The sequence below is a fragment of the Elgaria multicarinata genome, chromosome 6 (genome assembly GCF_023053635.1).
Source record: "Elgaria multicarinata webbii isolate HBS135686 ecotype San Diego chromosome 6, rElgMul1.1.pri, whole genome shotgun sequence".
In the NCBI taxonomy this organism is placed as follows: Eukaryota; Metazoa; Chordata; class Lepidosauria; order Squamata; family Anguidae; genus Elgaria; species Elgaria multicarinata.
The window spans coordinates 34,643,106-34,669,089 of NC_086176.1; the positions used below are offsets into that span (position 1 = coordinate 34,643,106).

General features: G+C 40.5%; 1 protein-coding gene across 1 annotated transcript in view; it reads right to left on the reverse strand.

Annotated features, from left to right (window-relative positions):
• Positions 1 to 582: 582 nt before the first annotated feature.
• The window catches only part of FOCAD (focadhesin), a 146,014-nt gene continuing 120,612 nt past the window's right edge, over positions 583 to 25,984 (reverse strand). Inside the window, exons 29-44 of the mRNA XM_063129216.1 lie at positions 25,093 to 25,240; positions 24,845 to 24,964; positions 21,238 to 21,360; positions 19,861 to 19,938; positions 18,062 to 18,133; positions 16,863 to 16,965; positions 15,361 to 15,441; positions 14,096 to 14,224; positions 13,340 to 13,455; positions 12,603 to 12,863; positions 9,666 to 9,755; positions 6,540 to 6,717; positions 5,930 to 6,027; positions 4,022 to 4,270; positions 2,513 to 2,588; positions 583 to 1,197 (exon numbers count right to left, since the gene is read on the reverse strand). Coding sequence (XP_062985286.1) covers positions 1,124 to 1,197; positions 2,513 to 2,588; positions 4,022 to 4,270; positions 5,930 to 6,027; positions 6,540 to 6,717; positions 9,666 to 9,755; positions 12,603 to 12,863; positions 13,340 to 13,455; positions 14,096 to 14,224; positions 15,361 to 15,441; positions 16,863 to 16,965; positions 18,062 to 18,133; positions 19,861 to 19,938; positions 21,238 to 21,360; positions 24,845 to 24,964; positions 25,093 to 25,240 — 1,996 coding nt within the window. The 3' untranslated portion in view covers positions 583 to 1,123. The remainder of the gene's footprint in view (positions 1,198 to 2,512; positions 2,589 to 4,021; positions 4,271 to 5,929; positions 6,028 to 6,539; positions 6,718 to 9,665; positions 9,756 to 12,602; positions 12,864 to 13,339; positions 13,456 to 14,095; positions 14,225 to 15,360; positions 15,442 to 16,862; positions 16,966 to 18,061; positions 18,134 to 19,860; positions 19,939 to 21,237; positions 21,361 to 24,844; positions 24,965 to 25,092; positions 25,241 to 25,984) is intronic.

Sequence of the window (25,984 nt, forward strand, 5' to 3'; positions counted from 1 at the left end):
CCAGAGTGACGTCTTGCCTTCACCTGCGCCACCCACAGGCTACCAGACAGGACTATCTACACCACTCGCACTCAGGACTTCACTCAATCCCTCCCCCTCCCCCCCCCCCGTGCTGATGATGCTTGTGAGGGTTTTGGCCTACTGCTGCTGCTCCTGTCTCACCTTTCCTCCTTTAGGCTCCACAGCCCAGCAACCCAGTCCTCAGTTTCTCATTCTGCTGCCTTCCTCAGGCACTGCTCCACAGACCACACCAGTTGTTTTAATTACTTGGAATTTATTAGCATAAGTAATTGTGTGTAAATGAGCTTAATGATTTCCTCAGTTGCAAGGTTTTAATGTGTATTGGTAACTTTCTCGAAGTTACACTGCCAAAACAAACAAAACGTATCAGTGCAAATGTTTAAGAGTGGAATGCTTATTTTAACGTTTGCCACAGGTCTAGAATTCCTACATGTAATTCAGTTCATTAACCAACTTTTATTCACTGGAAAGAAGTGTTTAAAAATGGCATTTCAAATTAAAAAGAAATAGAGATGCATACTCATTTAGTCTCCCAACGAGCTTACATAATGAAACACTGGGTTTAAAGATTTATTATTATACTCAGATAAGAAAAAATAAAAATGGAGCAGTGAACAGTGAACCTAATAGAGGTTATGTGACGTTATAAGTCTAAAAACATCTGAAGAGCACCACATTGGGGAACATTGCTGTAGCCTAACATGTAAAACATAGTCAACAGCCTGGATTTCAGAGTAGTCTCTTTAATTTTGTTGCAGTATTATGGACAATTTTCATTCAAATTGCACAGTCTAAATTTTCACCCTATCCTTTTACATTTCAGAGAATAAAACTCTGCCATTCAGACTCAAATCAAGCATTTACCAGGGCAAACTAAGTCGGCAACGTGCTCGCTTTCAATCAATCAGAACAAAAGTACATATGCACACAGTCAGTGTTTTTAAGTGACTTCTTCGGGAAAGATAACAATGTCTCTGAAACGGAAACCCCATAACACTCCACAGCATATAAACTCTTCAGCATGACCTGTCTTCTCTTCAGCTATATTATTATCCTCACTAATTCTCACTTCTTTGGCCTGAATAAAGACGCCACGCTGTCACTACCAGCCATAAGCCTTTGTCCATATTGCCTTCTTCTTGAACTCTGGGAGAGACCTCAGGCCCAACAGAGAAGCTGAAAAAGCAAGGAACATTCAACACTGCAAACAGAAACATCTACTCTTTGACTGCATGCTTTAATTATACATTGATCTGATGAATATTCCAGATATTTCATTTGGACTCCCTAGAGCAGCCTTACCCCACCTTGAGTCCTCAGATGCTATTGGACTATAAATCCCATAAGCCCCAGCTAGCATGGGCGATGGTCAGAGATTAAGAGAGTTGCAGTCCAACAACATATGGGGACCCAAGGTTGGGAAATTCTGCTAAGGTGTAGAACATGAAGATGACAGTGGCAATTCGAAGAAGAACCATGCAGAACCTATTTGCCAATACTCAAAACTAGGACTATATAGTACTAGTATATAGTGAGTATATAGTAGAGTATATACCACATATAGCTTCAGGTAAGATCCAAATTAAGCTGCTTTGGGTCCCAGTTCTGAAGGGGTCACCTAGGTAAGCTCCAATTTGCAGCATTTTCTCTTTGCAACTGAAAGTGCAGCTAACATGTCCTACCCAGGCAGGCTCTACACTAGTGCTTTAAAATGGTTTATAACATTAGTGACAACTGTTGGGGCCTAGGACTCACTCCATATACTGTTTTTAAACCGTTTTCAAAATGTCATATTCTGTGGTACCTTTTAAAATTAAGCAGATGGGTGAATCAATCTTTTGCATATGATAGAAAACTGCTCACTAGTTTGTGATATGCCACCTAAGTGTTAGTAAGTGTATCAGCTCATATGGACATCTGATTACCTGACACAGAAGTTACAGATCAGGTTCCAACAGTCTTAATAAGTATTAGTGACCTATAGAACATAATAGATGTATTCTACATAGTTTCCCCATGTTTTCCAAGAGTCATTGCTGTGGATTCATTAAACAGCAAGTTATGTAAATCTCTACCTTTAGCAAACATTTAGCCAACTTGGGCCAAATTCAGAATTCCTGAAAATCTTAAATCCACCCACTTGCTTCTATGAACAAATTCTATGAACACGAATGAAACTTAATTTTGAACAATAGCGTGGAGGATTGTAGTATAAGTTTGCTTAAAATTCCAGGTCTTTTAATGACTGGATATTTTTAATATCCAGAGTTTTAATATTTTTGAGCAGAGTAATTATGTAAAAAAAAACCCAAATAAAACATCAGTTTTTATGCTGCAGATTCAATGATGGCTGAAAAATGCAAAATATAATTTTTAATGTAGGGAAGAGACTTCTTTCATTATTTTTTTTATAAACATGCTTTTCATTGCTAACATAACATAACCCTCCTTCCCAAGCTGAAAGACTATAAAAACTCAAACTCTACAATACCTTTCAAAAGATCTCTAGAAGATTGGGACAGTGCTTCATTTGAGCTCTCCATTATGCTAAACATCCAGTCAATAAACTAAAAATAAATGTAAAGTTAAAACATTAGAATGGTTTTTTTTTAATCCAGATACCTTAACCCAGCCTTCTCCAATATGATTTTCTTCTGATATGTTAGACTTCCATTCCTTTACTAGTTAGGGATGATGGAAATTGTAGTCCAAATCACCTGAAGAAAACCATACTGACAGAATCTGCTTTAATTAGCTATGGCAAGTTAGTTTAGACAAAAGAACCAGTCAGTATCACTGTTAAGTTTACATCTGATCAAATCTGAAGCCTAAACTATATATGACATGCAAATGCATGCTAATGGTAACCCAACAATCTGATTTGAAATACAAATACTATTTTTGACAAGGGCCAGCAGGATTGGAGAAACAGCATAGAAGTACCCACGACCACTGTGTATAGCAAGCATTATCGTGAATCAGGTGCACACTTTCAAAGCCATTGAAGTTCCAAGGTGTTGCCCCTCAATCTGAACAAATTGCCAGCTCAGTACATAACTAATTATGCCCCCGAAAGGTCTATTTGGAAAGGCTAACCCTTATCTATTAAATGGATACCTTTTCTTTCAATATCAGCCTCCCCTTAACCATCACCGACACAGAGAAAATATAAATTGATTATTCAAAGTCAGACCCATATGTTATAATGCAAACAACAGTCCTATTTCTGCCTGAGCAGTGTGGACATACTACTTGTTCACTGCTCTTAACATTAAACAACAATTTGTCACAGGAAGTATGATAAGCTTTATCTGATTCCCAAATAAACTGAGTTTAACTTAGTGTACTGACATATAAAGGATGGAAATTGTTAGTTACCCCTCCCCATACCCGGCACTTCTGATCCCTTTTAAAGCCCCATTTTGTTATGCTTGTCCTCTTCATTTAACTAAGAAACACTACTTCTATTTCACATGAGCCCAGTTGCGCATCAAGATTGGTAGATCAGTCTCTTCTACAAATTCCTTCACTATGGGAGCTTAGACTTGTGGGAGACCTTGTGCATGTTATTTACGGTGAGGAGACCTATTCTTGAATCCCCTTCCTCGCAGAATTTTGGATAATATTAAGTCTTTTTCATTCTCTCAAGTTTCCTGTTTACATAGACACTTCTTAAAACATTTTCATTACCCCATTTCAATTGTATCTGATGGAGCTGTAATTTAAATTTACAAGTTGCTCTTAATATTTGGTTTCATGTTGTGTTTTGGCCCCAATAATTGCTCTGTAAACTGATTTTACAAATGTCACCATAACTGCTTTAAAAAATTAATATAGATGCACACACACAAAGCCTACGTTCTGTACAGAACGTATAACACCATTGACACTAAATTAAGCAATCAGTAACCACAAATACTTAAGGCTCAGTGTGAGTTCACTGAATATAAAAAATTCTTGGTGTGTTATGGAATCCCTGAGATGAACACAAATCACATACCTTTGAGGTTTGCTCTTTCCACGGCTCTTTAGCCAACAGAACTTGCAAGCTACCTGGAAGAAGAGTGAGGGTCTCTTGGACAGTCAGATTGTCTATTGGACGCTTGCCCAAATAATTTGCAGGCAATCCTGATGTTGCCTCACCTTCTGAGGGAGACCAGTCAGCACTGAGGCCAAGCAGTAGTGGTGCAGCGTGGTCAGCCCACGCAACCACAGAGGCAGCAAAGATCCGCAACAGGAAGCTGACAGCCTAAACAGGAAACAGATGCACACTTTACTAATGGGCACAGTGAAGTCTGGAAAGGACTATAAAGCCACTGCAGCAATTTGTAAGCTATTGAGCTCAGAAGCTCAAAAGAGAAACAGAAGTTATTGTGCAGGCAATTCTAATTGCCATACCTTAGCACAGAACATTTGAATGAGACACTCACTGGGTTCGCACAATTGCCATGGGTCATTGCGGGTTATTTAACCCATGATGAGCCTTGAAGCTGCAACTGCAGCTTGTCATGTTGTGTGAACCCGGCGAGGGCGGGTTATTGGTTTGGTTAACAAACCACCCACAACTCTAAAAAGCCCATTGGCTGTTTTGGGGTTGTGGAAAGTTTATAAACCTCACTAACAACCCAGCTTCACTGGCTTCACATGACACGCCAAGTGACGGTCACAGCCTGAATGGGAGGAGAAAGTAGGTGCTATTGTCTCTCACTTGTAAACTGTTCAGAGAGCTTCAGCTATGCGGTGGTATAGAAATGTAAATAATAATAATAATAATAATAATAATAATAATAATAATAATATCTACAGGTATTAATTTGTTCCTAACTTATTCAGATAACTGAATGGGAGGACTAAGTGCATGAATGTTGTAAAGCACTTTGTACACAAAGGCTGCATCCCTAATGGGAAACTGCTGTAGCCTAGTGGCTGAGAGATCAACCTCCGAACCAGGAATTTTACTGTATGTCGCCCCAAACATTTTTATTGAAGTACATTTCCCCAAATAAATAAGTTTTGCCACCTATTCTGTAGATGGCCTCAAGCAAGCCAATTTCTTTCGGTCCCCATCGACAATATGGAAATAAAAGTAGTAACAGGGTTGATATAAGGGTTCCTGAGATAATGTATGCGACACTTTCTAAATCACTATATAAAAATGCTGGATATGAGTACTATGGAAGGGGAATTGAATTCCAAGGGACTCGCTTTGTCACTAATAGGAGGAAAAGAAGTACACTGGCTCCATGGCTGACATATTTTTTTTCACTCTTGTCAGGGGTGTGCTGGGGGAATGGTTTGAACCCTGTGGATACAAGGCCTCCCTTGATTTGCCTCCGAACCGCTGCTTTTCCCCCTATCACTGATGGAGCACCAGTGAGGAAGGAGCAAAGGTGGAGGAGATTTCCGCCACTGTAACGAGGAGGAGGCAGCCTGTGGCGAGGGAAGTCTGCAATATACCAAGGCCCCTGGGATGCTCTCCTAGGAGCCACAGAATTGCAGCCTTAATTAGATTTAGCAGGCAAAACAATAATATTCATAGCATGCAAGCAGTTTAATCCACCTGAATTATTTAAAACCCAGCAAATTACACAGATGGCTTCCAAGTGCTTAAAAACTCTCTTTTTAACTGCAGTAGATGTATATCTGAAGTGATGTTTGCTTTTGAGATTCCACCACTGTTCTTATATTCAGTCACCAGCCAGATGGTAAACTTCCAAATTTTAAACATCTGATCCAAAAAAACATTTTGATAGATATTTTTCAGCAAACTGACATTTTTCATTATAGAAGCAATAAGGTGACTTTTTACAAGGAACAACAAAATAAATCTCCACACATTCCTCAGGAAAGGCATAAATCAAAATGTTTTCCTGTTCTGAAAACCACACATTATTTTCTCAGCACTTACCTCATTGGGAGCCACATTTTGTATAGATATTGCCTTTAAGGAAACGTTTCTGATATACCCCATCAGTTCCAAAAGCCACTCCATTCTCTTCATGACTCCTGTAAGGGCAAAAATCACACATTTAGCTACTGTGGCTAACAGGAGTGGCTCCTGATAGGATTCAAGTACCTGGACTAGGTAGGATTAAGGAGGTACCTGATATTGGGCAATGTGTGGCATTCATTAAACATTTTTCTTTGCACCATAGCTCAAGGAGAGACCACATCTTCACATGCAATCCGTAGTACCTCCAGTTTTGCTTTGTTTTAAGGATCAGGTAGCAGGTGATAGAAAATTGGCATTTTTTATTTTATTTTACTTTATTTTGCTTATTCCACAATGTGCCTTGCAGGAAAAAAGGGTCTGGGGATGAAAATGGCCCCTAGAGCTCTTCAGTTGCCCACCTCCGGCCTGCAGGTCCTGCAGGTCTCTCAAAGAAACAGTTGTGATGTGCAGAGATTAATCAATATATATGGATAAACAGAGATTTGATTAATTGCTTCTTCTAATAACACAGTTAGCAAGTATAGACGTTGCAGACCACAGAACATATTTTGCCGATAGTCCTTACCAGTATTTTCATGACTCACAATTCGCGCATGGTAGAAACTGTGCAGTAGCATCCATATAACGGTTTCATCCTTTTGGCAACCAGCCGCAATACTAATCACATCATTCCATCTCAGCAAAGGAAATCTGCCTTGAGAAACTAAATAAACTTTGACAAATATGACCTTTTCCAAATTGTTCTGCAAAACAAACCATGAAGCAGATGAATAATAGGAAACAGACTCTTTGGTGCAAGCTTTTGCTAATTGTTATGTGTTTTTTCTCACAGTTACCTTGACAAAGAGATACAATATATGGTATCTAGAATGGAGTTCTCAACTGATCTTCTTTATGATTTTTTATTATCCGATTTGTTTCATATTGTCCCTGAGTTTCACTTTGACACAGTGTACTTGTAAAGATAGCTCCATGTATATCCTGGGTTGCAAACCAAAGAAATAGCTCCATGCATACATACTCTTCCCACTCCTTTCGGGAGCAAGTCTCTCTTCCTTTCCCTTCCCTTCATTATTCATAGTTTCACGTTACTTGCGTACAGGCATAAGCCACAGTTCCTTCATAAATCAGATGATATTCTGTTTTTATTTTCATTTTACCTTGTACACCGCTCCGAAATTTTTCAATGGGGAGCGGTATATAAATATTCTAAATAAATAAATAAATAAATAAATAAATGATATAGCCATGGTTTGAAATGGGCTCTCAAATCATAGTTATGAAGAAACTGTGCTAAATATGGTTTGTGTTTTTGCACCAGGTTCTATGTTTAATGCTGATGGAGACAATAATTCCTGAAAGGGGAGAAGGAAGCAAGTATTCAACGAAGATGGGGCCTGATGTGTAAAGCACATGTTACCGAGAGCCAGAGCATTTCCCCAGTAAATATACGGTACTTCTCCCAGGATTGTAAATTTGGGGAAATGTTACATATGTGTTCAGGCAACTGGGCACCTCTCTCCACACAATGATGATTCTGATTTGGCGTGAGAAGAACAGAGATAACTTTGACACATCGGATTGTGAAGTTCTCAGCATTGTGCAAGGACAGAAACAGAACCTCCTTTGTCCCAAAGGAAGTTAACAGACAAAATTGGCACAAGAGATTATTTTTGATGGCACCCTTAAAAATGAACTCTTCAATGATTAATGGCATGGCGGTAATAGCAAAAGATTATTTATATCTCACACTTCTACTAAAAGTATCCAGAATGGCATACAGCATAATCATAAACCCATACAATATAATCAATATAAATGCAACAAACAATTTCTAGTAGTGATACCAAAATACAAACAACACTTAAAATATAACAAAACACAAACCTAGAGGCAGTGAGAGCAAAGAATATTATATGTTAATATTTAGCAGCAATAAAATAAGGTCCCACACCAGGGGTGGGAACAACTTCAGGAGGCCCAGAGACCATTTTCCACCCGCCACCCCAATCCTTGCTGTCTGCATTGCTGCTTCTGCTGCCCTGCAGAATTGGATGACAGCACCAAAATACCTGATTTGGTTTCAATTTTTGGTGGCAAATTGCTGCGGAATGCTACATGACACCAGTGGGTGATCTCTGAGGTCATCCAGAGACTTGGGCTGAGATGTCATCAGTATGCAGGTGACACACAGCTCTGCTCTTGATCCCATCATCCAATTTAAGGGAGGCAGTGGAAGTGATAAACCAGTGTTAGAATCATGGAATAGTAGAGTTGGAAGGGGCCTACAAGGCCATCAAGTCCAACCAATTGCTCAATGCAGGAATCCACCTTAAAGCATCCCTGACAGATGGCTCTCCAGCTGCCTCTTGAATGACCTTCCTAGGTAATTGGTTCCACTGTTGCACTGCTCTAACAGTCAGGAAGTTTTCACTTCTACTGCCTCCCTTGGACTGGATGACAGGAACAAGATTAGAACCACATGTCATCTGCATATTGATGACATCTCACCCCAAATCTCTGGATAACCTCACACACCAGTTTCATGTAGATATTGAAAAGCACAGGAGACAAAATGGAACCTTGTGGGATCCCAAAGGCTTTGAAGTAGAATGGCAGCCTCCCAATACCGTCTTCTGGGGCCATGGCTAAATGGAGCGATATCCCGGGGATAGCCCCTGGATAATCACTGTGCATTCACAAGATGCACAGAGGATCCTGGGAGCAGGGAGGAATGATGCCTTCCTTGCCCCAGGTTATGGCCATACCCCTTTTACCCACTTTTCCCGTGGTCTTGGGATGTTTCTGAGACTGCGGGACGTGTGGCCGGACATTGTGGTTTGTCCTGGCTCCTCGCGAGTAACCACAAGGAGCTGGGAATCGGGCATGGGGCGCGGAACTCCTCAGGAGCTTCGTGCCCATCGGGGTGGAGGCAGTTGGAAAATATTTTTTTTTAAAAAAAAATACCTACCTTTTGTGCAGGAGCGCTTGTGTGCTCTTCTCTGATGAAAAAAACAAACAAAATGGCGAGCGTGACGTCCTCTTCCTCCCTGGACGTTGCACGCCACGGGTAGACAGAGGGAGAGATCTCACAATCACCATATTGCGTGATCCTCCCCCTTCTGTCCCTCTACACCCGGTAGGTCTAGACATGCCCTGGGTCCAACCTTCCAGTTAGGAACATAACTACTTAAGAGTGGTATCATGTATACTCATTTCAGCCAGACAGCCCTGAAGAATACCATGCTCAAAGGTAGCTGCTATGAGATCCAGGAGAATCCATTCATCCACCAAAGCACTTTACGTTACAAAACCTGATAGGTCCCCCCAATCCTGATATTTGCATTGGAAGAAAAGCTTCCACTGGCATGTGTGAATGAAGTCTCATCAAGTTTGGCCCTATGAATATCAAGAACTTGGATAACAATTAAATATCTATGTCTCCATTGGACATGCTTACAAAGTAGTGGATTGTTGAACACACCATTAGGAAACTCTTTACCCAGACATCAATATCAAATTATTTTGTGCCCATAAAATTTTAACAACTACTGAAAATAGGAAGTCAAAATCCAGCTTGCTTACTGTATTTCCCCAAATCTTGCAATGTTAATGCAATGTAGAATATTATAAAGAAAGGTTTTATCTTCCGTTTCGAGAGAAAAAATCTAGATAGCTAGAATGCAATTACCTTTGAGCCTTGTGTAATTCGGTCAACCTCTGTATCTGTCATTTCCGAGAGGCATTTTGCTGCATCTATATACATCTTCACTTCATTTTGCTAAACAATGGGGAAAAGTAATGTGTGCTTTAAAACAAGCAAAGCTAATAAATAACGGAAATATTATTCCCTAACATTTGCATTTCAAAATTCCTAAATTCAACTTGAACAGCAAATACATAAAGGGTATACAATCCCAAGCACCACCAACTTGCCCCCAATTACTTGGAAACAAAATAAATATACCCGTCTTTTCAGTGATGTGTTAGAAAGAACCCTACTGTTGAAGTTATCAGGTATGTATATCAGCATACAATGTGACCAGAAAATACCATCCCACGCAAAGATACTGTAGTATTTACGAACTATATGCCCAAATCTCTCCTGAGGTCATTGGAAAATAAAGGAGGTAGAAAGCTATTATATGCTGAACCACCTGAACTTACCAACATCTGATAAACAAATGTTGGTCTAAATCAGTGATCCTTACACTGTGTACAAGGGAGCATTAGTGAGAAGTGATGACGGGTAAAAAGGCAAGCTGTCCTGTTGGAAGCATCTACCGCTCTCTTTCTCTTGGAGCAGAAAGGCCCCGTTCATCACCATCCCAGCAACATCCATTTGAGGAAGAGAATACGGATGCATTGAGATTCCCTGACGTGGCCCATGCTACAGCACGGCCATCAGGAACGGAGCATAGTTCAGTGGTGGAGCACTTGCATTGCATGCAGAAGGCCCCAGGTTCAATCCCTGGCATCTTCTCGTAGAGCTAGGAAAGAATCTTGCCTGAAACCCTGGAAGGCCATTGGTGCCAGTCAGTGTTGGCAACACCGGGCTAGATGGACCAACGGTCCGACTCAGTATAAGGCAGCTTCCTATGTTCCTAGGATGAAACTCAGAAAGCACCAAGTAAAAGGGAGGATGGGACACTAGGAGGCAGGATAAACTGAACCATCTTGTAATTGCAAGAAGGAGGCTTGCCTCTTCGAGGGCTAAATTTGCCTAAAGCCGCACCTAGTTTTAATTGCTATTATTGCTATTAAATTTTCTACTGCGTTTAAGCTTGCTAAGGGTTTAATAAGATTTTAGCTGTGTACATCATTTATTGTTTTATGCTGTTTGATTTTATCTGTACGCCGCTCTGAGTTTCCAATGATGGATATGTTTAAATCAATCAATCAATTAATACTCTGGGAATTGACTGAGAAAATACAGACAACTCTTTAAATGTCAAGTGTGCCTCCAATTTTAATCAAGGAGACCACTGTGCTCCAGGAAGCAAATGTGTGGTCTAAATCTGGGGCAGGGAACCTGGTGCCCTCCAGACGTTTGTGACTACAACTCCTATAACCCCTTACCCAGGCCAGGGGTGCTGAACTGCCTCCATTTCCTTCCTCCCCCAGTACTATCCCACCCTCACCAGCCCTTGTGTGTAAAAATGAAGCATCTTCTTGCAGCGGTTCCTTCCCCCACTTCCTCCTACCTGCTGGGCATGTCCAGAACATTCTTCCAGCAGCATTCAATAGAAACCAAAAAGCAGAAGAGCGGGCAAGGAGGCAGCCTCCATTAATTCATGGCATGCACATGCACCTTGGAAAGCTTTTTCCTGGAGTACACCAATCCTCCAAGAATGACCACTAATTTGTTGTTGTTTTTAAAATGAGTTGATTATTGCATTGAACCAAACTATCAAAACTATTATGCATTCCTTCTACTTTGCTTGTTCAGCAGATGAAAGTGTATTCAATTGGATACAGGAAGACAAAAATAATTGTACAACGCATATACAGTGGCCAGATGCAATAGGGAAACAGGTCCTATTTGTTGCGTAGAAGGGGAAATTTAGCAGGTATAGCTTCCCTCTTCTATGCAGCTATTAAAGACACAGCAGCCTCACCCTATCTGGCCAGCCTAAACTAGAGATGTTGGAGGAATCTGTTTGGGGAGTGAAGCTCAGTAAGTTTTTGCCAATGGCCCCTCGCCCATAGTGTAAGGTTGTGCAAAATCACTACCCTAATTAGTCTGATTTGCGCAAAATACAATAATAGAATAGACTAATTATGGCTACAATTTTGCACAAATTAAGCTGTTCTTGTTGGAATTTTGCGCAGCCCCCTCCCCCCATTAAAATTCCTGGTTTGGGAAAACTGCTGTGTGGCTCAGCTTGCAAATGCAAACTGAGCTGGGTCTGTCGTGGGGAGCCACTGGTCCCCAAATGGTGCAGATTTTCCCATGGTGGACAACCCTACCCTAAACACAAATGTTCTCTTTGCCTTCATTGCTGTATCATTTAGCATTGTCCACTGGAACTGGAAACCCCTACGAAATCCTGCAAAAGTATCACTGTTCTGAATGCTTTAACAAAATTAAATTTGGCCTTGCCTGCATTAACTAATACATGATTAAAAGACTAATTCTGAATCCATTTGCCTCAGTGCACTTGCCATATGAGGTCCCCAAAGGAAATTTAAAAGCAACAACATTTTCTTATTTACTTTGCACGTCAGTTTCTACCATGACCTCAGCTCAGTGTATATACTAAAGTGAAGCTCTTGCTTAATTAAAACTAACTGCAATGTTTATGTTTTGCAACAATGGAAACAATATCTGATTGTCTGTTTCAACTGCATAATCCCCCAAAAAGCAGATGCCATTCCTAATGTTTTCCCAGATTAGCCATGCTTCTTTTCTTTTTTAAATTGAGACATTGTACCAAAACATAGACGCCCTGTTTCAAATATCCCATCCAGTGTAATAGCTGTGTATTTTAGGGCAAATGTTCCCCTCCCCCTTCTAGCCGTTCCAGTTCCCCCTGCCTCTCTTCTCCTCCCAAAAGGAGCCTTCCCCATGTATCATCCCCCACCCCCGTCCCCCAGTTCTAATACTTTAAATATTTACTTTCCTTACCCGAATCTCATTTGGCAAAAGCTCAAATATTCTCTCTGCGGCCCTGCAAAGGCAGCTCCAGCTGTACTGGGCAGGGCTAGGAAGTTTCATGGCTTGGCTGAGCCCCTGTAAAATATTCCCGCGAAGCTCCAGGTCTTTTGGCTGGTTCTTCGCTTCAAAATGCTGCACCATAAACACTTCCATGAAAGCCTGCAGTTTGTCTTCTGCTATATATTTCATCCACACAGGTAAGGAAGTGAAAAGGTATCTCTTGGTTTCTATCTGAAGAACAAAATAAACAGCATTAGGTACAATTGATTATTTTACATCATGATTCTCAAGGAACATCCCCCTTCTAAAAATGCATATGCCACGCACACAACGAGGTATGACATTACAGTTATAGTAAACTTGCTTTTCTCCTTTCAGGAGAAGGGTTATTCATGTATTTAAAATGTCTGTCATTTGAAAAGAGGGGGGGGGATTGAGAATGAAATCCAAAACCCTGTGTCATCCATGTACACAGAAATTGGAAGAGACCCCATCCCCACTGATGATGCCACTGAAGACCAAAAGTTTTGAAGAGGGGAAGGGAAGTAATGTCTCCCTCTCAAGTCTAGAAATTTGGGGGCTTCACCTTTTTCCTCTTGCTATCTGTAGGTGAACCATCAATGTGCGAAAACTACCCTCCCCACCACCACTTCAACCGAGTGAGAATGTCCATCTGGCATTATAGACTTCAGAGTGATGACACATACGCTTAGACTGTATACTAGAGGTGGTGCTATCCACAGCCCCAATAGCATTGCAGCATTCTGAGATGACTGGGCCTGGGTCACGACTAGTTCAATGCACAGCTGCTGTAGGTCTTCTCCTAAAAGAGAAGACGTGGAGAGCAGAAGTTGAAGCCATTAACAAAGAAGAAGGAGGAGGAGGAGGGAATCACAGTGAACTTCCTACATTAAACCAGATTTTATATTGTTATCTCCACATGAGGACCCATATATGCCACCAGTTTAGATTCATTTCTACATGGACCTCGATATGCTGTCAAACAGCACCTGATGGGTTCAAGGTGTCTGTCAATTACAATTGATTATACCATCTTAAAAATATTAAACTAAATCAAACACAGCTTTGATCTATTTTTATAAACAATCCAAAGAACACTCTCTTACAGGAAACAAACAAATGGAAAACAGTAAGAACTAAGTACGGTGGGCCTAACGATAGTGAAGAGTGTTTCACATTTGTGGAGCCCAGATGAAACTGACACTTTCTCAATGTGTATCAGGAAAGTTCATCACACAACTTTCTGTGTTTCATAGGTTTGTGGCAGTGGTGCCTCTGGACTGTAATTTATTCTGGGTTTATTTGATTTAAAAGTTTTAATCTGGATTTTATGGGTTTAGGTGTAAACTGCCCAGACAGTTTAGGCTGTTAGGCAGTATAAATATGTAATAAATAAATAAATACAACATGGACATAATTCAACCTTTTTTAAAAAAACTTACCAAAATTTAGTCGCAATAGAGGAGAAAGAATGGATGCCCAGTTCACAGGTGGGTATTGGTAGCTTTCTCCAATTAATGCTATGGGTGCCATGGCTGCCTTTACCAAGTGAGGACGAACTTCCTCAGGGCCTAAAATAGAACCCCAAATCATAAAATGAAACAACAGAACCAGCATCAACACTGGAAGATTTTTCATCTCATTTTTACTGTATTTAATATATTTTATTGAGCTTTCAAAACGTAACAATTTTGTACACAGTAGTAAGGGATAAACGAACCTTACAGAGTGAATTATTCACTTCTCACAATGAATAGCTCACATCCCCTGGGACCCATCCTAACCCCGCCCCTCATGCCTGCAAAATTAACCCAGTTATTAACAAAATAATGCAAGATTTCAGTGTATGATAAATACACATACATATCATAGATTGGAGGTATTATTCTTGCAGCTAATACAACAGAATATTAAACTAAATCAAACACAGCTTTGATCTATTTTTATAAACAATCCAAAGAACACTTCCTTACAAGAAACAAACAAATGGAAAACAGCAAGAACTAAGTACGGTGGGCCTAACGATGTTGAAGAGTGTTTCACATTTGTGGAGCCCAGATGAAACTGACACATTCTCAATGTGTATCAGGAAAGTTCATCACACAACTTTCTGTGTTTCATAGGTTTGTGGCAGTGGTGCCTTAGCCAAATCCACTGTGAATTAGGATGGAACCAGATGTTACAAGATAAATAAAGGGTTCCCAATCCTCTGGTGGGAAGGAAAAGATGCTCAAGCATTTTTCTGCTCACTGAATCTCCCCCTGAAAATGCCTTCCCTAACCGTATCGCTGTATAACTGTAATGTATTGGCCTTCCCAGCCTGGCCGTGAAATCTGAAGCAAGGGGAGGGCAGTTTTCTTGGATGAGGTGAGTCACTTACAGGAGAGAACTGGCAGACATAGAAGGGATTACTACCATCCCTTCCTACTAATCTTTCCACAAACCTGCCCATCCGCTATCCCAACATTAATGTTATCTTAGCAAACACAAAGATCCCATGGAGATGTTGCTGAGATAACATGTGGTTCTGCCCCTAAAACACCTAGAATGCAATATAAATATAGCACAGGGTGCTTGAGGTTCTTCTTTATAAATGAACAAAGTTATTGAGAAGTCATATGCAGACAGGTTGTACAATGAGAGAAGTATACTTGTCCCGCACCTCACCCCTCCATCATTTGCAGAACTATTCCCATTTGCTGCTTACCTTTCTTTCCACCTTCAATAACAAAGTCAATGGCAGCTCTGAGGAAGCTTTTCTCAGGCAGGTAGCTAAAGTCTGGAGGAACTATGAAGACAAATCATGTCAAATACCCATCAAATCAATCATTTATCTTATGGCATATTGCAAATTCAAACCCGAGAAGTTGACAGTGGAACATATATGCAGATTGCAGAAGTCCTTTTAGTCCAAAGATCGAATTCCATTTCAGAGAAGCTCTCATGGGTCACATTCCAGTGGTGGGTGGGGCTTAAGGCACAAAAAGGTGGAGCCAAAATACTCCTGCAGCGAGTTTTCCAATCTCCAGTCCTAACGTTTAACCAGGCAAGTCAGATCCATTATGTACTGAATTGCCGCACTTCCATTCATCATCTTTGGCAGCTGATCATTTGGGGCTGAAAACAACTATATGATAGTCCTGATTCACTTAATCACTGCCACTAAACATTCTGACTTAGACATCTTGACTAGGAGTGCAAGTAACTACTACTACTACTACTAATAATAATAATAATAATAGGAGGCCCAAAGGTTCTGGACTCAAGTATTCCAGGAATGCAGCAAAATTATTAAAGCTGAGATAAAATCAGCCTCTCAACTTGCTTTGCTCTCTATCTTTTCAAAAGAAAATGTCAACCTTCCATATAAAATAGTGGTTATGTTTATGATAGAGACAACTCTATCAATAGACTAATGGTACCAATATTTATGGAGCACAACTCTTAGCAGAAAAATTCACACACAAAATGAGACCAAAAAAAGCTTAGCAGGTTTCAGTCCCGTTTGCCATCACTTGGTTTTGCTCCATCAAAATGATAGAAAAGAGAGACGCCCACAGGTATCACATGAAGAATTATGGGCAAACAGCTGTAATTTCTGCAATGTATGAACCGCAATATCAACCAAATATAATGGATTTACACTACCAAATGTACATTGGATTCACTGCAAAAGTGTTGAACTCGCTGTTACCTAATTTGTTTTTATGGTTGTGTTTTTTTAATGTTGAATTGTTTTATAGTTGTTTTTACAAAACTTGATAAAAATATTTAAAAAAAACTTACGACATTGGTGGTGATCATTGTAGCAACTATATTGTAAATCCAGATTTTATATTGTTATCTCCAAATGAGGAGCCATATATGCCACCATTTTAGATTCATTTCTACATGGACCTCGATATGCTGTCAAACATTATCTGATGGGTTCAAGGTGTCTGTTAATTACAATTGATTATACCACCTTAAAAATCTTCCCGAAATGGGTGAAACAAGGAAGTGGTGATATGCAATTTGGAGATGTGCTGAAACAATCAAATAACTAGTTTCCCATTCAGGTTGACTTTTTTTTTTTTTTTAAATCAGCCTAAGATTCATTTACCAATTTGAATCCATTTGAAATAACAAAACTTTTGGATAAAAGTCTCACTACTCGCAAGCAATTTCAGATTCTGTACCACCCATAAGAGAATTCTCTGCTAGACTTACCAGATGTTCGACTATGGGTTGCAGACACACTGGAGAGATGCAGGTGCCCCAAGAGCCATGCTGCATTTGTCTGAAGGCCAATCACCCCGGAAAAGCTGATTATCTGTAAATGCAACCATCACACATTAACCAGCAACAAAGTATCCTTTATTTGAGCTACCATCAATGAGCTATGTATCAATAAAATTAATAGTACAAATGTAATTACATTCTGTATTCCTTGTAAACAGTTTGGACATTTTACACACAGCCATGACATCCATACCATTTATGTATCTAGATGACAATCAAATACGTTTTCGTTATTTACAGTGGAGTTCCTGTGGGGGGGGGGAATGGTTGTAGAGGAGAGTTGAATTAAGTGACAAGAAGCTCTACATCCAAACAGTAGATAAATGTCACCCACAGTAAGCCTATGCGGCAGGGTATTGCTATTTACTGTTTTACTCTGTACCGCACCATGTACATTGATGGTGCTATATAAATAAATAATAATAATAATAATAAACAGTTGGGATATGTTGCATTTGTTTATTTATTACATTTCTATACTGCCCAATAGCTGAAGCTCTCTGGTGGTTCACAACAAAGCATGATGACATCACCACTTGGCAGCCAATTTGAACCAAAGAAAGTGACTGGCAACAAACAGTCTTCCCTGGGCTTTTCATCCCAACTATATTTCGGAGGGAGGTAGCTATTGAAAAGGGAGTATGATTGACTGATGACCTAATTATATCAAAACTGAAAAGGGGATCCTTTCCATTGTCTCCATATAAGCCCATGATTATGAAGTACCTATTCCTTTTATCAAAAGGTCAGGGGTGGGGTAATAGGTCATTCCAGGTTAGAGCAAACAGTGTTACGAAGGCTACCACTGGAAGTATAGTAAGCCTAGTGGGTCTCTCTCATGGCTTTTTTTCTGGCTCTTTCCTCAATCACACTAGACAATCCCATATTACAGAATGCTAGGATTAAGAACATAAGAAAAGCCATGCTGGATCAGACCAAGGGTATATCTAGCCCAGCATTCTGTTCACACAGTGGCCAGCCAGCTGTTGGCCAGGAATCCACAAGCAGAGCATGAGAGCAAGAGCAACTTCCCACCCACGTTCCCCAAAAAACTGCTTACTGACACTGCTACTGGAGGTAGCCCATAGCTATCAGCTGACTGCATAGCGATGTAGTAATGCTCTCACCTGACTCAGGGTTCTGATGACTTCATTAAGTTTGCTTTGAATCTGAGAAGACTGGCTAGACTCAGACTTCAGCTGCCAAAGAAAGGGTAGAGAGGGATGGCAGGAGAAACCATGTTATTATTCGTGAACAACTGAAGAGAAAGCCAAGCACTGAAATTCTTAAGCAGTTATGTGGGTAGTGGTAGGGGAGAAAGGAGCATGCCCCCACCCCCAAGTTAGGGTAAGATTTCTATTTTTCAGTTAAGAACTGGAAATAATAATATCTTCTCTTTAAAAAAAACATTTGACACTGCTGTTACTTAATTTTATTTATTGACTGTGAGTTTTTCTTTTTTGTGTTTTTGCCGCTAGCCTGTTAATTGTTTTAAAGGCTAGTTAGTCTTTTATGAATTTATATTTTGACAGCTGCTTTCAATTACTCCTTTTTCGGAAGGGAAAAGTGGGGTAAAAAGGTCTTAAATAAATAAGTAAATATTGGAAACATACGGTTGTATTTATTAGGAGAAGGGAACCACTACTGGCACACACACCAATCTGCTCCAGAGGGAGGGGCTGCTGCAGGAAGGAGAGGTCAGGGAAGACTTATTGCACTATTGGACATCTACTCATGCAAAGCTTAGGTCCAACCCATGATAGCCAAATAACTTGGCATCATAATTTATTAACGTGCAATAGATTTTTCCTAATTAAAGGGAAATTCTCAAAATAGCAGGAGGATTTGCTACTAATTTCTGTGTTGCTTTGACAGCAAAGCTGTCTTGAAGATGCATAGCTGACTCAGCAAGATACCCTCTAGAAATCCAAACTATTGGATTTTAAGGAAATATAGCCCAGCGGGAAGCAAACAACTTTGGACACCAGGGTCCTATTTCTTACTCAGGTATCTTGTGTGCCCTGAGTAGCAATCACGTGATTTCTGACTCTGTAGTTCCTTTTCTTCTCTTTTTTTATTGTAAACTTTCCAGGAGAGACAAGGTCATATGGTATTTACTTATACTGTACAGTGGTGATACTACTACTGCTACTACACATCATCATCATCATGAGCAACGTATCTTTATATAAAAGCCAGTTCGCAACATTCCATTACACCCTATCATCATCATCATCATCATCATCATCATCATCATCATCATCATCATCTTAAAAAAACACAACAACAACCAGACGCCAGAGGAGAAGGTTTCTTAATGGCTGGGATTACCAGAAAGGTATCAGACTTGATCCTCCATGTAAGTGAATTGTTTTCTCTCATTGATACCATATGGCACTTGGACACAACCTTGCAGTGAAGGCAAAACTTGTTTTCTGTCCCTGATGGGGGGCCCATCACTGACAAGGATCCCACAAGGAGTTCGGCTCCTTGCAAAATACAACTCTTCCATCTCTATACATAGCACAACCATCATGTCAGGAAACTTGCTTAACAAAGAGTTTGAACAAAGTCTAGTGCAGGATACATGTTTAAGCTACTTGCAGCACTTTTCTATAAATGAATAAACACACAATCAGACGCATACAGCTATTTTTGTTTCAGCAGTCAAAAAAGAATTACGGACAATGGCTGACATCTAACATTGGCATATTTGTATTGGCTAGAAACACATGTGGGTAGTATAATGGGATTTCATCAATTCTGCAGAAGCAAAATAACAGCCCTTGCAAAGTTGCCTCCCTACGCTGAATTTTATTATTTTTAAGGAATTTCAGACAGTAATCTTTGAAGATGCATAGTTGACTCAGCAAGATACCCTCTAGAAATCCAAACTATTGGATTTTAAGGAAATTCCAGTCTTTACCTGTATTATGGCTCCTTCAGAACCCACCAGAGAGACCAGACCATTGACTGCTGCAAGCCGCTGCATTGTAGGGGCTCCCTGAAATTCATACAAAACAAACACGTGTGTAGCACAGTGGGCAAGAGCATTTGTCCCTTCCAAGGAAAGACTGGCCTAAAGACACTCCCTCCCACCTGCTGCTTTTCAGTGAAGCGAGGGGGGGAACATCTAGAGATTTTTACACGTATCGTCTGATCTAGTTTGGCCCTCAACCTTTAGTGCAGCCTGAAGATTACATGGCATACTTTTAAACCCTCAATAAATTGGAAGACAGCCCATTATCCTCCCCAACACTCCAATCCACCCACCTCCATTGCTTGAGTACTAGGGTTTTGGATGTACTGCACAACAGGTGGTGGGGAAAGCAGAAAAAAGGAAGAGCCGGCCTTCCGCAACCTGGGGTCCTCCAGATGTTAATTAAGCGATGCAATCCTATGCACATTTAGACAGGAAGAAGTGCTACAACTCCCAGCATTCCTCAGCTAGCACGGATGGCTGAGAAATGCTGATAGCTGTAGGACGTTTTCTCTCTAAACATGCATAGGATTGCACCCTAATTTAATTTCAATTTAGGTTACTTTAAAAATGTGATTATTTTAAAAATCCCATCTTGTGGTTTCCAACGGGAAAGAAAATATACACACCAGCCTGAGGCTGACACAGGAAAGGAGACTTACAGAGGAACAACAGGACTGCTTTAGTGCCTACTAGCAGGACACTGTAATTTATGCCCGTGGAACTTTCCACAAGCGTACTTGGGGGGCTTTGCGGTAGACATGATCTTGCAGGTGGAGCGCTTCCCCATCAGAGGGCACCTGCCCCATCTTAAACCCCCCCAAATTAAAAAAAAAGGAACAGAGAGGCTTAAAAAGAGCAGCTTCAGATAATTAATAATAATAATAATAATAATAATAATAATAATTTATTTTTTACCTGCCTCTCCACTTGGATCGAGGCGGGGAACAACAGCGAATATAAAACACATACAAAGTTAGGATTGTGCTAAATTGCTACAATTAATTGCTTAGGTTCTGAAAGGACCATTGTTTGGTTGCAAGATTGTCTATCGACTGCAGATTCCGTCTATACGCAAATATGCAGAAAACCTTTGACAGACAAAGCTATGTGGACTGTTTCTTGAAGGTTGAAAGCTTGAAAAACACTGAAGGCAGATTCAGCAGATGATACGTTAACATATTTGATGGCCTTATACAAAAGCAGCAAGTAGATTATTGCTCCTAAGAATATTTTCTTCTAAAACTTGATCACCAATGATGCTCAGTATTCTCAAAGAGCTATTGATTAAAACTGTCAATAAAAATACACACAACGCTCTACCTCTGCAAGTACAATTTTCATCCAGGCAGGAAACAGTCTGTTGCTGAGGTCTTCTGCTTTACCATGTCCACATATAGACAACCCATGAACAATGCTACCCAATGCTAAGGCAAAGCCAGGAGTCTGAAGCAAAAAACAATAAGAAGAAAAAGAAAAGAATAAGGCAGACAGCAATTTAGAAAGGCCATTTGTAATCACGTGAATTGCTTTAAGCAAAGAAAAACAAAACAGCAACATCCCCTTCTGAATACTTTTTTTATAATAGTGTAAATTCTTTAAAAACAACTAAACCAGGAAGTGTTACGATATTGAGATTAGGCACAGAAAAGAAGCTGTTTTCATTATATAGCAAGATGGGCAACATGGTGTGTGTGTGTGTGTGTGTGTGTGTGTGTGTGTGTGTGTGTGTGTGAGAGAGAGAGAGAGAGAGAGAGAGAGAGAGAGAGAGAGAGAGAGAGAGAGAACAAATGAACACTGAGTAGGCACACTTGAACATTCCCCACCACCACCACCAATATTCTGTGCAGATGAGCAGAACTGTTCCTGGTACCAGAGAAAAGAATTGCTTCAGCTCAAATGTCAGGGTAGAACGAGACGTTATACAAAGCACAGGGCTGCAGACCAATCAGTAGGTTTGTGTAAAGTGATGGTGATCATGACAACCACAACAGAATATATTATTATTTATACTTATCACAGACCTACTGTTTTATCCTGCTCTTCTAATTGCTTATGCACATGTGGCTTACAGCATAACATTGAAAAAAAAGCCTATACCATCCCAGGGACTGTAGGACGACTCAGAGAATCTCTTCTGAGGTTGAAGACAGTGCTCTTCCTGTCTTGTTGGCTACAGCCGACAGGCACAGGAATCTCAGAAGCTTCCGAGTTCTGAGCAGCAACCCATGGGATTGTGCCCTTCGCTTTAAAGAAAAGGTAACAATCCCTAATATACATTTAACACTAAAAACATGCTAGGTCGCAGATTACAAGTCTGCAAAAACATGAACATCTTCCATTTATGGTGGAAGAAGCCTCTCCCATCCCCTCTGTCGTATCTAGTTCAATTTATCTCTATTGTGTTGACAACTGGTCCCCTCCCACCTGCAGCAACTGAGCACTGTGGAGTGTGGACAGGGAAACAGTGTAATGATATCGCATCATGGGGTAAAATGAACTATTTGTTAGCTAGAGAAAGGAAGGGGAGAAGTCGTGGCAAGGCTGCCATTTTGGGCAGTAGCCTTTGACTCTTTGTAATGTCTGAAACCTTTTTTCTCCACAGAGAATTAAGGAAGCAGAGTCCCATAATTGTAGGAGAAACACACCAGGAAGAAGTGGCCTCTGCTATATTATTAAAACTATATGAAAACCCTGCCTCGTGTTAAAGCAGACCATATATTTCTTCCTCTTTGGTTATGTCTCCACCAGCTGTTTTTCCTGGGATGCGTCTCAGGCCATTAGAAGAATAGTTCATAAAAGCTGTACCGAAAACCAGGTGGTGCTCTGGGCTTTACTTTACTTTGCCCTGGGAAAGTTTCAATAAAGTCTGGGGAAGAGATTCAAGAGGTATTAACGTCCAGTGTTCAAAGTATCTGACCTGGCACTGTAAAGGACATTGTCTTCTTCAAGGATGGTGCCTGAAATGTCAAGCTGAAAAGCCTTCCTGTGAGTGAATTTATTTGCAAGCAGCTTGCTCGGTCAGTCACACTCCCTCTGTTTTTCCTCATAATTTCTCTGCTGCTCTTTACATGTGGTATATACAGCCAATGCTTAAAGGGCAGCACAAATGAAAAATGAATTCGCAGAGGATGGCCAATAGCCGGCAAGTTCAAGTGACACAAAACACAAACAAAATGCGGGCTACTGATTGCATATCTATTCTCAACCCCCCTTCTATAAAAAGCCCCCAGTTCTTTTCATCCATTGGCTTTCACCTGCTAGGTTAGGATTCACAGCTTGCTCCCAGTCTGACAGGAGGTGGGTAGGTGGGTCATAGAAGTGGCAGCACAACATTTGTTTTAAAAGATCAAAGTAGAAAGATGGGGGAAAGGAGAGAGAAGGAGAAAAGGAGAAAGGGCACTAACTACACTCCTATCCTGCTTGTGGGCTTCCTACAGGCATCTGGTTGGCCACTTTGGGAACAGAATGATGGACTAGAGAGGCCTTTGCTCTGATCCAGCAGGGCTCTTCTTATGTTCTTACTTCTACGCTACAAATGAATACTAGTTAAACTGTCACAGTTCCCTATCATCAGGATCAACATTGTAACAATTACAAATGTTAAATTGTAAGCAATTTATGTAATGATTTATGTGTTTTAATTAGTATTATGTTGTTGTATTTTAAGATGTGAAATCAATAATATATATATATATATATATATATATATATATATATATATGATCAACATTCAGAGCCTAGGCATTTCCAGTATCAAAAGAAAGAAAGAAAAAGACACAGGTCCCCAAGATTTGTTGGTTTAAGCCCTTTATTTTAATACATAATAATTAAATAATAGTGCCAGCTACAGTTTTAGAGCTCTAGTAGGGTGTACCACAGAGGTTGTTAGGAAAAGGGGAAAGGATCTTCCTTCATATCCATCTCCCTCCTATGGTGTGGGAGACCTAGGGCTCAGCTACACCAAGCAGGCTATTCCACTGTGACAGTGGTATGAAAGCGGTTTATAAAAGGCAGGAGCCACACAACTGCTTTATAGCAGCATTGAAGTGCACTGACAACTGTTGGGGCCATGACACATCTTTACCAAGCAGGATATAACACTATGAAAGCGGTATGGTACGTGTCAGTGGGCCCAAACAGTTGTCAAGGCACTTCAATACCGCTATAAAGCAGTAGTGTGGCTCCTGCCTTTTATGTACCACTTTCATAATGGAATATCCTGCTTGGTGTAGATGAGCCCCTAATCCTGCTTGGAGCCCCGGGCCCCCTCTCTGCCTCCTCAGAATATCAGTGGCTATACTGGGGATTGAACCTGGGACCTTTTGCAGAGCACGTGCATTTTACCCACTACTAAGTAATATGCTAAACCTTTAAAACTGGAACCCGTTGTTTCAGGCTGGGATGAAAGAGGGACCCTGGGTCTGGAAATCTTGAAGACGACTGCTTAAAATTCCACCATCCTTTCTCCCGTCCTACTCGTGACTCGCAATCCCTCCCAGAACACCAGTTTGTGAAATCTGGTCAAATCTCTTCTCAAAATCCTTCTTTGGGTTAACCTAACTCTACTTCCTCAGTCAAATCTAAGCATGTGCCACTGCAGTCACAGATGTAGTATTCCCCTAGTAGTCTTGCCCCTCCCTTTATTTCCTGTCCCTCTGAGATACGCTTCAGTGTCAGAGCAGGAGAGAACCAGGGAATGTTGCTCTTATGCTACTCCGCAAAGAGCTTTATGTACACTGGTGGCCCTGTAAAAATAGCAATTGTGTATTTAAGGGCGGCTTTACATTTGTTCATACAATTATCTTTGGAACCAATGGACAAGAAGAATTAAGCACTAAAAGACATGAGGATAACACATCCATATTACAGAAACTTTCAGCAAAAAATAAAATTAAAATTAAAACAGATCAAATGCTTTCAATACAACCTGCTGATTAGTTTCTGCTAATTTCTGCAACTTGTTCATGATCTCCTCGGCCTCCCCAGCCTCAGTAATCTTAACACTGAAAGCGGAAACACAGACACAGGCAATTGCGTAGGCAAGTATCTGGGAACAGGAAGAGTAACATTTGATTAGTAAAAATGAATCAGTGGTTTGGAAAAGACAAAATTCATATTGAAGAAAGGGCAGATGAACAGCAAACACAGGAGAACTAACAAACACCACCATCTTACTTCCTGGAATGTTCTGCTTTGGTCTTCTGCATCATCCAAGTATTTGCAAAGTTTACACAGGGAAGCAGAGATGTGACCTTGGGAATCTGCCAGACTGCTGCGACTCATCAGTGACAGAACAAGTCCTACACCCAAGATGCATCCAGTGCTTAAAACACAAACAAGGAAGGGGAGTTAAGAGAGTCTTTAAGTATTAAGAACCATGTTTTAACCATCTACCTAGGAAACCTATTTTAAACAATCCAGGAACATTGCCACAAATGGCTTTTATATCTACAAACATTATGTGGGGAGTTAATATCGCATCCATGCACATACTACTACTTTTAAGGGCTAGCTTACACATGTATGAACTTCACTGAATTGCTCATAGTGATTTATAGCTGAATGTGCAACCTGATTTATTTATTTGAGCAGACTTTTGTATTACCCCAAAGTTCTGTTTGATTTAACAGCATCAGCTCTTTTACAAATGCTAACATGAACTGACGCCACTGAAAAAATCACTGTGTTTGAGGCAAGGTCAGGATATATCTATGGCAGCCCATTCACACATATTGCGGTCAGCAAGGAAAGGAACACACATGTCGAAAGCAGCCCTAGGTGTTCACAACACCTGCTGCACAATGATGTGATGTTACACCTGCTGCACAATGGTGGGAACATGTCACTTCCATGTGTACCTCTCACACTCAATGGTGGGAATATCTGCAAATACGATGGCCCCATTCAGAAGACACCTTAAACCACGGCTTTAACTGCGGCGGTTAAGCCAGAAATCCAGGCCATATTCAGAAGACACCATAAACCATGGCTTTAACCACGGTGAATAAGGCTTTTTGCCTTAGTCACCGTGTTTTAAGGTGTCTTCTGAATGGGGCCGATGCCTTGT